Raw genomic sequence first — 13,225 nt, forward strand, 5'->3', positions numbered from 1 at the left:
CGCCGAGCACCCGTGTGGGGGGCGGGCAGATGAGAGAGCTCGACCAATCGTAAGGAGGCTGAGCGAGATTGGCGTTGGCACTGACCAGTCACAGCGCGGCGGGTGGGGCGGAAAATCCGCACGGCGCGGAGGAGAGCGGTAAGATGCCGGCCGTGTGAATTGCCGCTGCAATCGCGCTTTGCGTCCCATTGCGGAGCCGCCACGCGGGGAGAGCTTTAACCGCGTGTCCCCCGCAGGAGGCTGGAGGACTGTCCATCCCGCAGGATGTCGCTCCGCGCTGTACTGAGGACCGCAGCCTCGCTGCGCGGCTGCGGTGCGTACCGCCGGTCCCCGTCCCCTCCGAGCCGTCCCGCTGCCGCTGACCGCCCCTTTTTATCCCTGCAGTCCTCGGGGCGCCGCCGACCGCCGCCATGGCTACGCTGAACCAAATGCACCGACAGGGCCGGCCTAAGCCGCCGCCTCCCAAGCTGGGGCCCACCTTCGGCCGCCCGCAGCTGAAGGGGGTGGTGGTGAGGAACCTGATCCGCAAACCCAAGAAGCCCAACTCAGCCAACAGGAAATGCGTGCGGGTGCGGCTGAGCAACGGGCGGGAGGTGGTGTGCTTCGTGCCGGGCGAGGGCCACAACCTGCAGGAGCACCACGTGGTGCTGGTGCAGGGCGGCCGCACGCAGGACCTGCCTGGGGTGAAGCTGACCGTCGTGCGGGGGAAGTACGACTGCGCCCACGTGCAGAAAAAGAAGTGAGCGCGGCCGAAGGATCCCTGCTTATACGTTCATTAAAGCCTTGCGTTCCCGGAGCGATGCGAAGAGTTGTCGTCACTTGGGGAGGGAGGGGGGGAGGATCCTAGGGTTGGGGGTGGCTCCACTTCCGGTACGTAGATCCACTTCCGTCACGTGGTTCCAGTCTCACTTCCGCCGAATGGCTCCGCTTCCGCCACGTGACCGTCCTGACTTCTGGAGGACTGTCCAAGATGGCGGCGCCCAGGACGCTAGCTGCGGCGCGGCGCGCTGTGGCGGCAGCAGCACGAGGGCGGCGCTCAGCCGGCACCGGAGCCGCTCCGCGGGGACCGGCGGAGCGGAGCCGCCTCTACGAACACGTGCGGGAAGGGCTGAGCGCGAAGCCGCAGCTCGATATGGCGGCGCTGAGCGCGCACCCGGCGGAGGCCGCGCGGGAACTGGAGAGGAGGAAAGGAGCGCTGCGGGGGAGCGAGCTGCGGGAGATCGTGAGCGGGAGAGGCGGGGGGCGTGGCCTGTGGGTGTGGGCGGGGCTGACGGAGCGTTGGGGGCGTGGCCTGTGCGTGGGGGGCGGAGCTTTTGGATCACTGGGGACATGGGGACTGACTGGCCATTAGGGGGGCGTGGCCTGGCGGTGTGGGCGGGGCTATCGTGCGTCGGGGGCGTGGCCTGAGACTGTGGGCGGAGCTTTTGGATCTCTATGGCGTGGGGGCTAGTGGGCCGTTAGGGGGCGTGGCCTGGGGGTGTGGGCGGGGCTATGTCGAATTTTGGGGCGTGGCCTGAGGGTGCGGGGGTTGGTGGGCCGTTAGGGGGCGTGGTCTGGCGGTGTGGGCGGGGCTATAGTGAGTTGGGGGCGTGGCCTGAGAGTGTGGGCGGTGCTGGTGGTGCGTGGGGGCGGGGCCTGTGGGTGTGGGCGGAGCTTTTGGATCTCTATGGCGTGGGGGCTGGTGGGCCATTAGGGGGCGGGGCCTGGGTGTGTGGGTGGGGCTATGTAGAATTTTGGGGCGTGGCCTGAGGGTGCGGGGGGTGGTGGGCCGTTAGGGGGCGTGGCCTGGCGGTGTGGGTGGGGCTATGGCGCATTGGAGGCGTGGCCTGAGAATGTAGGTGGGGCTATGTAGACTTTGGGGGCGTGTCCTGAGGCTGTAGGCAGGGCTAGATGAGCATTATGGGGCGTGGTCTACGTGGGCGTGGCGTGTGGGGCAGGGGGTGGAGCCTATCGCGTGTTGTGGGCGGGGCTTTGTGACAGACCCCGCCCACAGCTGCAGACCTGGGCCCGCCTGGAGGAGGTGCGTGCTGGCATCACCCGACTTGAAGCCGAGAAGGAGGAGGTGGCCCTGGCAGTGCACGCCCTGGTGGTGAGCCCCCCCTTTCCTTATGGCACTACATTACTCTGTGCCCCCTCCCCTTCCCTCCATCTCACCCATTCTCCCCCCCACAGACCACCCATTCTAAGGACACGCTGCATGCGGTGAGACCCCCGGAAGCGTTGCTCCGGGTCGGATCCCCCCAACCCCATATTGCTGGGGAGGTGATGTGGCCACCACGTGGTCCCCGTGGCCACCGTTCCTGCAGGTCCCTGAATACACAGCGCTGCGGGAACGGGGCCGTGCTGTGAGGCTGCAGCTGAGGGAGCTGCTGGCAGAGGAGGCAGCGTTGGATGAACGCTTCTACCTGCATGCATTGCAGCTGCCCAACAGCACCCACCCAGCAGCGGTGAGCAGGGGAATGTGGGGAAGGGGGGAGGGGGGGGGTGGAGGGGAGGAAGATGCTGCAGACCTCCTGACCTCCTCCCCTTCTCCTCCTGCAGCCCGTTGGTGATGAGAGCCAGGCCCGTGTGCTGGAGGTGGTGGGGGAGAAGCCAGGTAGGGCCGAGCTGGGGATGGGCAGCACAGAGTTGGGGTGGATAATAGGATGGGACGGGGGGTCCCAGAGCGAGAAAGCCTCCCTCTGTCCCTGCAGCATTCGACTTCCAGCCTAAGGGACACCTGGAGCTGGGTGAGGAGCTGGACATCATCCGCCAGCGGTGAGCCCCCCACTCCCCAAACGCAGGGATCACTCACTGCAGTGTCACTTCCATCCTGGTGACAGCTCTGTCCCCTGCAGGAGGCTGTCACACATCTCAGGTCACCGCTCTTATTACCTGTGCGGGGCAGGCGCGCTGTTGCAGCACGCATTGGTTCACTTTGTGCTGGCCAAACTGGTGCCCAAGGTATGGAATCGAGTTTAGGGGAACCTTGTGACCCTCCTCACACCTTGTGGGGCTTTGTGATCCCCCCCCCAAGCTCGCCTACATCTCTCATTGCACTGCAGGGCTTCCTGCCCATGACGGTCCCTGACCTGCTGCGTGGAGCTGTCTTTGTAAGTGCCACCCTGTCCCTGCACTGTCCCTGTTGTCCTCCTCACCACCAAGTGACTTCCCTGTGTCCCCCTCCCCCCCAGGAGGGCTGCGGGATGCAGCTCAACACCACCCCATCTCCTGTGTACTGCATTGACCCAGCTCGCTTCGAGGACCTGTGCCTGGCTGGCACCTCCGAGGTGGGGATTGCAGGTGAAAAACAGGGCAAAATTTCCAAAACAGGGGGAAAAAAATAACGGGGAACAGGACAAAGCTGAGATAAATGACGGGGCAAAATTTGGGTGGGGTGTATCAAGAGGAGGCACAATTAAGGCAGAATGGGTCAAAATGTGTCCAGATCTCTCACTCGTCCCCTCTTTTCTCCTGCAGGTTACTTCATGGACCACGCGGTGCGGCTGCAGGACATGCCTATCAGGTACAGCAACAGCAGACTGTGGGGATGGGATGTAAAGGAGGGGTGGGGGGGTGTTTATGGGGGTCATTTCTGATCATTCCTCCCCCCCCCTCCAACACAGGATTGTCTGCTCCAGCACTTGTTACCGTGCAGAGACCGACACGGGCCGAGAGCCCTGGGGCCTTTATCGTGTGCACCAGTTCACCAAGGTGGGATGGTGGAGCTGGGGGTTGTACAGGAAGGCAATAAATGGGGAGAGGGTGGCTTCGGGAACCACTCTGTACTCACAGGTGGAGATGTTTGGGGTGACGGCAGCAGAAAGCGGGGCCGAGAGCGAGATGATGTTGGATGAATTCCTCATGTTGCAGAAGGAGATTTTCTCAGAGCTGGGGTTGCACTACCGGTCAGTTGGGGTGGAGAGGGGCTCAGTTTGGGTCCTTTCCCTCAAATCGATGTCCCAATGGTTCCCCCACACCCTGCAGTGTTCTGGACATGCCAACACAGGAGCTGGGACTCCCTGCCTACCGCAAGTTTGACATTGAAGCCTGGATGCCAGGACGGGGCAAATATGGGGAGGTGAGAGCAGCCAGGAGGGGGCTGCACCCCCCTTTCCCCTTCCATTATGGGGTTTGCTGAGACCTGGTGGACCCCATAGCTGGGGGGGAGGGTTTCTATGGTACCTTTCCACCCCCAAGATCTCTAGCACCTCCAACTGCACCGATTACCAAAGCCGGAGGCTGAATATCATGTACAGTGATGGGGCTGGGAAGCTGCACCACGCACACACGGTGGGTGCTGAGCCCTCTGCACCCTAGGGGAGGGGTTGGGGGGGGGAAGGAGGGGGCACCATGAGATCATTTACTCCTCTACCCTCCCCTTACCATTCTTTTCCCAGGTGAATGGCACAGCCTGTGCCGTCCCCCGGCTGCTCATCGCCCTTCTGGAGTGCAACCAACAGGCGGTGTGTGGAAGGGGCTTTACTGCATTTAGATTTGAGAGGGGGAGGGGGGGAAGGGGAAGCACAAGGGACTGACGCTTCCCACCCTTTCTCCCTTCCCCTCTACCTTCCACCAGGATGGCAGCGTCCGCATCCCTCCTGCCCTGCAGCCTTTTGTTGGTCAGGATGTGATCAAGCGACCCCCAGCCCCACTGCTGCGTTACATCGGCCCCAACCAACCTGGGGGGGGGGGCCAAAGGGGGTCACGTGTTCCCTCCTAAATTCTCGTGAGACCCTGAAATAAATAACACTTCTATCTCTATTTTTGAGATCTACGTCTGTGTGTTGTCCCCCCTCACCACGTTCCCGTAGCAAATTGCCTTTCCAGGCAGCAATCTGACAGCAGGGGTTTTATGGGAGCCACATTTGGGGTGGGGGCAAATTGAAGGAGGGGGGTTGGTTTTGGGTGGGGGGGGGGGGGGGGGTAAACTGCCCCCCTTTTTATTTTAAAACAACTTATATAAATCCTCTACGCTATACCCAGGGAAAAGAAGAAGAAGGGGGGGCACAGGGAGCCTCCCAAAGTCCAGCCCATGCCTTCAGGGGACCCCGATAAATAAGGGGGGGTGGCTGCAGGTCCAGGGGCGTCCCCTCAGTCCGCACAGCGACCGCTGTTGATGACAATGTCATCATATTCCTCCTGGGGGGGGGAACAAAAGGGGGGAAAAAACAGCGCTCAGACCATGAGAAGCCTCTCAGTTTTTAGGTGAGGGTTTGGTTTGGGGGTTACTTACACCACTGCTGTTGTCTTCCTCGCTGTCTTCATCCTCCTCGCTGTCCTCAGAATCACCGGAGCTGTCAGGGGCACCGAAAGCACGGAGCAGCTGGGGCAGGCGGGGGTCTGGGCGATGTCGGGCACTGTAGAGGGGGGTGCGACCCCCATAACCACGTGCTGCTGGGTCAGCACCCGCCCGCAGCAGCAGCTCTGCCATCTCCAGGCTCTGTGCTTCCACCGCCAGGTGCAGGGGGCTACGGCCACAGCTCGGCTCCTGGGGGTGCAAGAAGGGGTAGGAAATGAGGGTGGGGGGCACAGGAATGGCAGCATCCCTTTAGACAAACCCCCCACCCCCTCAATTCTGTGCTCACTGCTTTGTTGGAGTCGGCCCCGGCACGCAACAGCAGCTGAACCAATTCCACGTCCTTCCGAAGAATGGCAACGTGCAAAGGGGTGTAACCTGGAGAAGGGGACATCGCAGTGCCACCACCACGTCCCAAACCCCACTGTTTTCCCACACAGCCCTGCTGAACCCCATTACACCCTGCATTCCCCAAGCTCGTCTTGATAGATGAAAAACTTCACGTGAGCCAGCAGTGTGGCCTTGTGGCTAAGAAGGCAAACGGGATCCTGGGCTCCATCAAAAGAGGGGTGGCCAGCAGAGACAGGGAGGGGATTGTTCCCCTCTACTCTGCTCTTGTGAGGCCCCAGCTGGAATATTGCATCAAAGTGTGGAGCCCCCAGTACAAGAAAGACAGGGAGCTGCTGGAGAGGGTCCAGAGGAGCCACAAAGATGAGCAGGGGGCTGCAGTACCTCCCCTATGAGGACAGGCTGAGGGAGCTGGGCTTGTTCAGCCTGGAGAAAAGAAGGCTGCGGGGTGAATCATTGCAGCCTTCAGGACCTAAAGGGAGCCTACAGACAGGAGGGGAGTCAGCTCTTGGAAAGGGGAGATGACAGCAGGACAAGGGAAATGGTTTGAAGTTGAGGGAGGGGAGATTTAGGTTGGACATCAGGGGGAAATTCTTTACAGAGAGAGTGGTGAGGTGCTGGAACAGCTGCCCAGAGAGGCAGTGGATACCCCATCCCTGGAAGTATTCAAGGCCAGGTTGGATGGGGCCCTGGGCAGCCTGGTCTAGCATTAAATGAGAAGGTTGGTGGCCCTGCATGTGGGTTGGAGTTTCATGATCCTTGAGCTCCCTACCAACCCTGGCCATTCTGTGATTCTGTGAAGACACCTCAGCAACTCCACGTCACGTCCCCACGCTTCACACCCCAAATGCTGAGACCCCACATCCCTGTTATAACCTCAGTGCTCCCTGTGCTGTGTACCCTCACACTGCATCCCCAACGTCCCCAGAGCACGTCCCCATTCTTCAGCTCCCCCCCCACCAGTCCTTCAATCATTTCTAAGCACCCCCTTCCAGGCTACGCTCCCCTGCTGTATGCTTAATATCCCTCCAACATCCCCACGAATAAAACCCTGCTGTGCTCCCAAAAGCCTCAGACCCACACTTCTCCCTTTGGATCCCCCCCCAACTTACCATCATAGTTGACACTCTCCAGCTGTGCACGCTCCTCCTCGCTCAGGGGGCAGCGGAGACCCCCTAGGAGATGCTGGGCACATTGGGGCTGCCCCTCCCTACATGCCAAGTGCAGGGCTGTGTGACCCCCACGTTCCTGCAGCCCCAACCCCGCGCCCGCCGCCCGCAGCTTGCGCACAAAGCCGGGCAGCCCCAAGATGACAGCCAGGTGCAGGGCAGTCTGAAAGAAAGAGGAAATCAGTCAGGTTGGAAACGACCCCACGGATCACCCCCTGGCTCTGGTGGTTGGCCCTCAGCTCAGGAATTGCCTGGTCTGGTAGTTGGCCGCCCTGCATATAGCAGGGGGGGGGGGTTGAAACACGATGATGGTCGTGGTGTTTTTCAAGCCATTGGCCATTCTATGATTCTATGGATATTAGGCCAAAATTCTTCTCCAAAAGAGCAGTCAAATATTGGAACAGATTGCTCAGGGAGGTGGTGGGCTCGCTGTTCTTAGAAGCCTTCAAGAAAAGAGCACATATAGCAATGAGGGCCACGGTTAGTGAGCACCATGGGGGTAAGTTGATGGTTGGACTAAACGATCCCAGTGGTCTTTCCAACCTCAATGATTCTATGAATCAGCCCCAGCAGTTGCTCCTGGCTCAGGGTTCGCCTCCCCTGTCCCACTGAGTGCCACCAACCCCCCCCTGTGCCACTGAGTGCCCTTGGATTGAGGCCCCAGCCATCACCCCCAGCTCACGGGGCGCCCACGAAAAGGAGGCTCAGGGGAGACTTTATGGCGAGACCTGAAAGGAGGTTGCAGTGAGTTGGGGGTTGGTCTCTTCTTCCACGTCACAGTGATAGGACTGGAGGGAATGGCTTCAAGGGGAGATTTAGGTTGGACGTTAGGAAATATTATTTATCTGAAAGAGTGGTCAGGCATTGGAACGGGCTGCACAGGGAGGTGTGGAGTCACCGACCATGGAGGCGTTCAAGGAACGTTTGGATTTTATGTTGAGGGACATGGATTAGTGAGAACTATTGGTGATGGGTGGACGGTTGCACTGGGTGATCTCGTAGGTCTTTTCCAACCTTAGTGATTCTGTGATTCCTTTGCCTGCCCCCAAACAAGGGGTCACCCCCCCACCCCCTGCCACCCCCACCAACCAACCGCTGCACCCAGCTCAGGGATCAGCCCCCGCCCAGGGGTCACCCCCGTGTTTCCCCCTAACTGCTCCATGCCCCCGCGGCCGCCCTCACCTGCCCGAGGTCGTTCTGCAGATCCATGTAAGCAGTGCCTGCGGCGCGCTGCAGGATGGAATCCAGGAAAGCCTCGTGCTCGTGGATGACCGCGAGGTGCAGCGCTCTGTGTTGGGGGGGGGAGGAGAGAGAGGAAGGGGGGGGAGGGGGGGTTCGGCCTCAGCTCAGCGACCCCAATCGCCGCCCCCCTCCCCCCGCTGCTCCTTCACTCACGTGTCGCCGTCCTCGCTGACGAAGCTCAGCACGTGCCGCAGCCACACCTCAGCCTCGGCTTCGGGGCCCTCCGGAGGAACGTCCTCGGGAGACTCCGGACCCGGACCGGGGCTGTGGGACAACGGTACCAATTGCCCTTCTCCCAACGAGCCCAACCCGCTGTCGTACCACTCGTCACCTTCCGTTCGCTTCGCATCGCCGGACGACGCGGCCCCCGCGGCCGCCATCAGCCGGGCCGCGCTCAGGGCCCCGCCACCACGGGCCCAGCGCCGCCGGGCCGGGAAATCCCCGCGGCCCGGGATGGGGGGGGGGAAGCAGCGCAAGGCCCGCCGGGACGCGTAGTCCGGAGAGCACTTCCGGGAGAGAGCAAGGGACGATGGGAGTTGTGAGCGCTTTCAGCCAATCAGCGCTGCCCGCGCGAGGTATGCTGGGAAGTGTGGAAATCAATAGCTGTAGCGAAGAGCATGCCGGGAAGTGCGGCGGACTCAGCCAGTCAGCGGAGTTCACGCGGGGCATATCGGGAAGTGTGGCAATTTTAGCGAATCAGAACCGCCCGCGCGGGGCATACCGGGAAGTGTGGTGCTTTCAGCCAATCAGAGCCGCCCGCGCGATGCATCCCGGGAAGCGCGGCGCTTTCAGTCAATCAGAGAAACCGGCGCTATGCATCGCGGGAAGCGCAGCCGTCTCAGCCAATCAATGCCGTCCGCGCGGGGCATCCCGGGAAGCGTGGCTCCTTCAGCCAATCAACACCACCCATACCAGGCATACCCGGAAGTTTGGAGTCTTCAACCAATCAGCGTAGACGGCCCACGGCATGCCGGGAAGCGCCTCCAGGAGCCCCCATGTCCGGAGCGGACGGTAATGGCGGAGGCGGTGGCGGTGCTGAGGCTGGAGGGTCCCTCCGGCCCTCCGTGACGCCCCGTCCCACCCCCGCAGCTCCCCCTTCCGGGGCCGATCCCGACGCTGAAGCTGAGGGCGGCTCCACGGAGGACTCCGATAGTGAGTGCGGGGCGCGGGGCCGGGCCGGGCCTGCGGGAGACCCGGTTGTTGACTCCTCCCGGTACCGTTCGCAGTGGAGTTGCTGCGAAACCTCCTGGCACGGACGCTGGGGTTGGGCTCGGAGCCGCCGGAACGCGTTTTGGATGAGTTGTCGCTGACGGGAATCGCCCGGTTTATGCAAAGCGAGCGCTGCCGTCGTGTGGTGTGCATGGTGGGCGCCGGGATCTCCACGGGTGAGCAGAACCGGGGGGTGGGGGGAAAGCGGAGGAGTGGCAGCGTTTATGTAACCCCCCCCCCCCCCCCCCGGCAGCCGCCGGGATCCCCGACTTCCGTTCACCTGAAACCGGGCTGTACGCCAACCTGGGCCGCTACGATCTGCCCTACCCTGAGGCCATCTTTGACATCTCCTACTTCAAGGTATGGGGGAACGTGAGGCTGAGCCCCCCGACCCACCCAGCACAGCAGTGGGCCTTGAGCCCCCCCCCCCCCAGCACAGCAGTGGGCCTTGAGCCCCCCCCCCCCAGCACAGCAGTGGGCCTTGAGCCCACCCCCCACCCAAGCACAGCAGTGGGCCTTGAGCCCACCCCCCACCCAAGCACAGCAGTGGGCCTTGAGCCCACCCCCCACCCAAGCACAACAGTGGGCCTTGAGCCCCCCCACCCAAGCACAGCACAGCAGTGGGCCTTGAGCCCCCCACCCAAGCACAGCACAGCAGTGGGCCTTGAACCCCACCCAGCACAGCAGTGGGTCCTGAGCCCCCCCACCCACCCAGCGCAGCAGTCAGCCTTGAGACCCCCCCCCCAGCACAGCAGTGGGTCCTGAGCCCCCACCCACCCAGCACAGCAGTCAGCCTTGAGACCCCCCCCCCCCCCCCCAGCACAGCAGTGGGCCCTCAGCCCCCTTCCTCCTTTCCAGCACAGCACCAGACCTTGAGGTCCCCCCCCAGCAGAGCAGTGGGCCTTGAGCCCCCCTGCCCACCCCCCCAGCACATCACCAGGTCCTGAACCCCCCCCTCCCCCAGCGCAGCAGTGGGCCCTGAACCCCCCACCAGACCCTGACCCCCCCCTCCGCTTTTTCTCCAGCAACACCCAGAGCCTTTCTTTGCATTGGCTAAGGAGCTGCTCCCAGGACAGCTGAAGGTAAGAGGTGATTCCTGGGGGAGTTGGGGGGGGGACAAACACCATATACCCCCCCTCCTTGTGCTTCCTCTAAACCCATCGCTCTCTCCCCAGCCCACAGTTTGCCACTACTTCATGCGGCTGTTGAAGGAGAAGGGGCTGCTGCTGCGCTGCTACACACAGGTGTGGCCCCCCCCCCTCCCCCTGCTGTACCCCCCTTTCCCAGAATTGAGAACATCCTTAAATGCTGTCCTTATAAATTTCCCTCTCCTACAGAATATCGACACTCTGGAACGCGTGGCAGGGCTGCAGCCTGAGGAATTGGTGGAGGCTCATGGCACCTTTCAAACTGCACACTGCCTGCGTTCCTCCTGCCGGCATCAGTATGACCTGAGTTGGGTGAAAGGTAATGATAGGAAGGGGGGGGATGAAATTGGGGAGGGGGGAGGGATGGGGGAGGATGCCCTGTGTGCGCCTCCCACCCCACTGTGCTGAGCTGGGATGCCTTTATTTGTTACAGAGAAAATCTTCTCATCCCTCGTCCCCAAGTGTGATAAATGTCAGAGCGTGGTGAAGCCAGGTGAGGTGAGGAGGTGGTTCTGTGCCCCTCCCATATTGGGGGTGATAAGGGAGGAGGGGGGGTCAGTGCATCCACTCCCCCCCCCCCCCCCAATCCCCTCCTGCTATGATTTTCACCTGTTTCCTCCAGACATTGTATTTTTTGGTGAGAACCTCCCATCTCGCTTCTTCAGTCTGCTGCAGTCGGTGAGTATTTGTGGGGGGGCACGATGAAGATGGGGGCTCACAGGGGGCCGGGGGGGGGGGCACAGTTATCTGCTTGCAACCCCTTCTTTCCCTACAGGACTTCCAGAAAGTCGATCTTCTCATCATCATGGGCACTTCGCTTCAGGTCCAACCTTTCGCCTCCCTTGTTAGCAGGTCACGGCCCCCCACCCCAAAATGTGCCACGCTCCCCCCCCCCCACCACCTCCCCCCCCCTTTCCCTCAATTCATCTCATCCTTCCTGCAGCGTGTCAGCTCCTCTGTGTCTTCAGTTCTCTCATTGTTCCCTTTTTGTCTTTCAGGGTCCCTGCCAGCACCCCCCGGCTCCTCATCAACAAGGAGAAAACGGGGCAGGTGAGGGGAGGTGGGGGGGTGCATATAGGGTTGCTGGATGAAGAAAGGGGGGCAATTGCCCCCCCCCCCTAACCTCCCCCACCTCATCACCTCTTCATTGTCCCCAGAGTGATGCCTTCATGTCCCTCATGGGCTTCGGCTGCGGGATGGACTTCGACTCAGACAAAGCCTACAGGCAGGGACTGGGGGTGTGGGGGGGTCTGGGGGGGGGACATTGGGGTCACATTGGGGGCACAGAAGGACCCAGGGGTGGGGGCATAGGGTCTGCATGCACAGCAGCTGGGGAGGAGGTACATATGGGAAACTGAGATCTGTGGTCTTCCCTTGTATTTTAGGGGGTCACTGAGGGGCTGCCCCCATCCCCCCCCCCCCCCTCGTATGCCCCCTTTCCCCACACGATTTGTGTCGTCCCCCCCCCCCCATTTCTATTCTTCTGCTTCCCAGGGATGTGGCCTGGCTGGGGGACTGCGATGAGGGCTGCCTGGCACTGGCAGAGCTGCTGGGCTGGAAGGTGAGACCCCAAAATACAGCAAGAGATTCGGAATTCCCCCCCCTTTCCCCTCCATCACGGGGTGGGGGGGGGGGGTTCACCTCCCACCCCTTCTCTCCCACCCCACAGAAGGAGCTGCAGGAGCTGGTGAGGAAGGAGCACGCGGCCATTGATGCCATGGCAGCCCAGGAGGATAAGAGCAGCACCTCAGGGGGTGACCCCAAATCCCGGAGGGGCCGCACCGATGGCTCGGGGGGGGGCACTGAGAGCAGAGGAGCTCCCAGCAAACACCAGGAAGACGGCAAAGAATCATAGAGAGGAGGGTGGTGACATTAAACAGCACTGCAGACGTAGCCAGGATTTGTGTATTTTTAGGGGGGGGGTCCCTATTGCTGTTTCTGTGTCTGTTTGGGGTGGGGGGGTCATGGGATGCAGGGACGCTCAGTGGGGGGAGCATTGGAGCAGGGGAATTGGACCCCCAGGTTGGGTTCTGGGGGGACACAACTCCTTCTGGGGGGGTTCTGAAGGGTCCTCAACCCATTGGGGGGGGTCCCTATTGCTGTTTCTGTGCTCCTATGGGGAGTTTGGGGTGGGGGGGTCGTGGGATGCAGGGACACTCAGTGGGTCCAGGGGGGGAGCATCGGCAGCAGGGGAATTGGACCCCCAGGTTGGGTTCTGGGGGGACCCAACTCCTTCTGGGGGGGCTCTGAAGGGTCCTCAACCCGTTGGGGGGGGGCTCTTGCTGTTTTTGTGCCCCTATGGGGTGTTTGGGGTGGGGGGGTTGTGGGATGCAGGGACGCTCAGTGGGGGGAGCATTGGAGCAGGGGCATTGGACCCCCAGGTTGGGTTTTGGGGGCACACAACTCCTTCTGGGGGGCTCTGAAGGGTCCTCAACCCATTGGGGGGGGTCCCTATTGCTGTTTCTTGCCCGTTTGGGGTGGGGGGGTCCTGGGATGCAGGGACACTCAGTGGGTTGGGGGTGGGAAGCATTGGCAGTGGGGGAATTGGACCCCAAGCTGGGCTCTGGGGGGACCCAACTCCTGGGGGGGGCTCTGAAGGGTCCTCAACCTGTTGGGGGGGGGCTCTTGCTGTTTCTGTGCCCCTATGGGGTGTTTGGGGTGGGGGGGTCGTGGGATGCTGGGACGCTCAGTGGGGGGAGCATTGGAGCAGGGGAATTGGACCCCCAGGTTGGGTTCTGGGGGGACACAACTCCTTCTGGGGGGGCTCTGAAGGGTCCTCAACCCGTTGGGGGGGTGGTCCCTATTGCTGTTTCTGTGCGTGTTTGGGGTGG

The 13,225-nt window shown here is 61.9% G+C and overlaps 4 protein-coding genes across 7 annotated transcripts; 3 read left to right on the forward strand and 1 right to left on the reverse strand.

Moving 5' to 3' along the window:
* The first annotated feature begins 40 nt into the window (after nt 1-40).
* Nucleotides 41-796, forward strand: MRPS12 (mitochondrial ribosomal protein S12). The gene is made up of 3 exons (XM_031607151.2): nt 41-138; nt 237-313; nt 385-796. Exons 2-3 carry the CDS (start codon nt 265-267, stop codon nt 741-743), a joined length of 408 nt encoding a protein of 135 aa, XP_031463011.2. The 5' UTR covers nt 41-138; nt 237-264; the 3' UTR covers nt 744-796.
* An 83-nt stretch (nt 797-879) lies between these two features.
* Nucleotides 880-4,743, forward strand: SARS2 (seryl-tRNA synthetase 2, mitochondrial). 3 transcript variants are annotated; one of them, XM_031607148.2, is made up of 16 exons: nt 880-1,222; nt 1,994-2,089; nt 2,173-2,202; nt 2,307-2,447; nt 2,542-2,596; nt 2,694-2,757; nt 2,838-2,943; nt 3,045-3,092; nt 3,174-3,282; nt 3,460-3,505; nt 3,606-3,693; nt 3,775-3,887; nt 3,967-4,060; nt 4,180-4,272; nt 4,380-4,445; nt 4,559-4,743. In XM_031607148.2, exons 1-16 carry the CDS (start codon nt 971-973, stop codon nt 4,700-4,702), a joined length of 1,545 nt encoding a protein of 514 aa, XP_031463008.2. In that variant the 5' UTR covers nt 880-970; the 3' UTR covers nt 4,703-4,743. The 3 variants fall into 3 exon arrangements, with proteins under 3 accessions (XP_031463008.2, XP_089986162.1, XP_089986163.1); XM_090130036.1 differs by having other exon boundaries at nt 3,606-3,887; XM_090130037.1 differs by lacking the exon at nt 4,180-4,272 and having other exon boundaries at nt 3,606-3,887.
* On the reverse strand, nt 4,447-8,523 carry NFKBIB (NFKB inhibitor beta). The gene is made up of 6 exons (XM_031607152.2): nt 8,191-8,523; nt 7,978-8,083; nt 6,739-6,958; nt 5,568-5,656; nt 5,216-5,470; nt 4,447-5,121 (listed from the first exon to the last, which is right to left on the reverse strand). The coding sequence occupies exons 1-6, from the start codon at nt 8,415-8,417 to the stop codon at nt 5,074-5,076; spliced, it is 945 nt and encodes a 314-aa protein (XP_031463012.1). The 5' UTR covers nt 8,418-8,523; the 3' UTR covers nt 4,447-5,073.
* A 451-nt stretch (nt 8,524-8,974) lies between these two features.
* SIRT2 (sirtuin 2) lies at nt 8,975-12,287 on the forward strand. Of its 2 annotated transcripts, XM_090129943.1 has the most exons (14): nt 8,975-9,048; nt 9,127-9,189; nt 9,264-9,422; nt 9,500-9,606; nt 10,272-10,328; nt 10,422-10,490; nt 10,584-10,713; nt 10,828-10,887; nt 11,017-11,072; nt 11,170-11,246; nt 11,393-11,444; nt 11,552-11,619; nt 11,889-11,955; nt 12,064-12,287. In XM_090129943.1, exons 1-14 carry the CDS (start codon nt 9,033-9,035, stop codon nt 12,247-12,249), a joined length of 1,167 nt encoding a protein of 388 aa, XP_089986069.1. In that variant the 5' UTR covers nt 8,975-9,032; the 3' UTR covers nt 12,250-12,287. The 2 variants fall into 2 exon arrangements, with proteins under 2 accessions (XP_089986069.1, XP_089986068.1); XM_090129942.1 differs by having other exon boundaries at nt 8,995-9,189.
* Nucleotides 12,288-13,225: the final 938 nt, after the last annotated feature.

The sequence above is a fragment of the Phasianus colchicus genome, chromosome 38, assembly GCF_987193195.1.
Source record: "Phasianus colchicus chromosome 38, bPhaCol1.hap1.1, whole genome shotgun sequence".
Taxonomy (NCBI): domain Eukaryota; kingdom Metazoa; phylum Chordata; class Aves; order Galliformes; family Phasianidae; genus Phasianus; species Phasianus colchicus.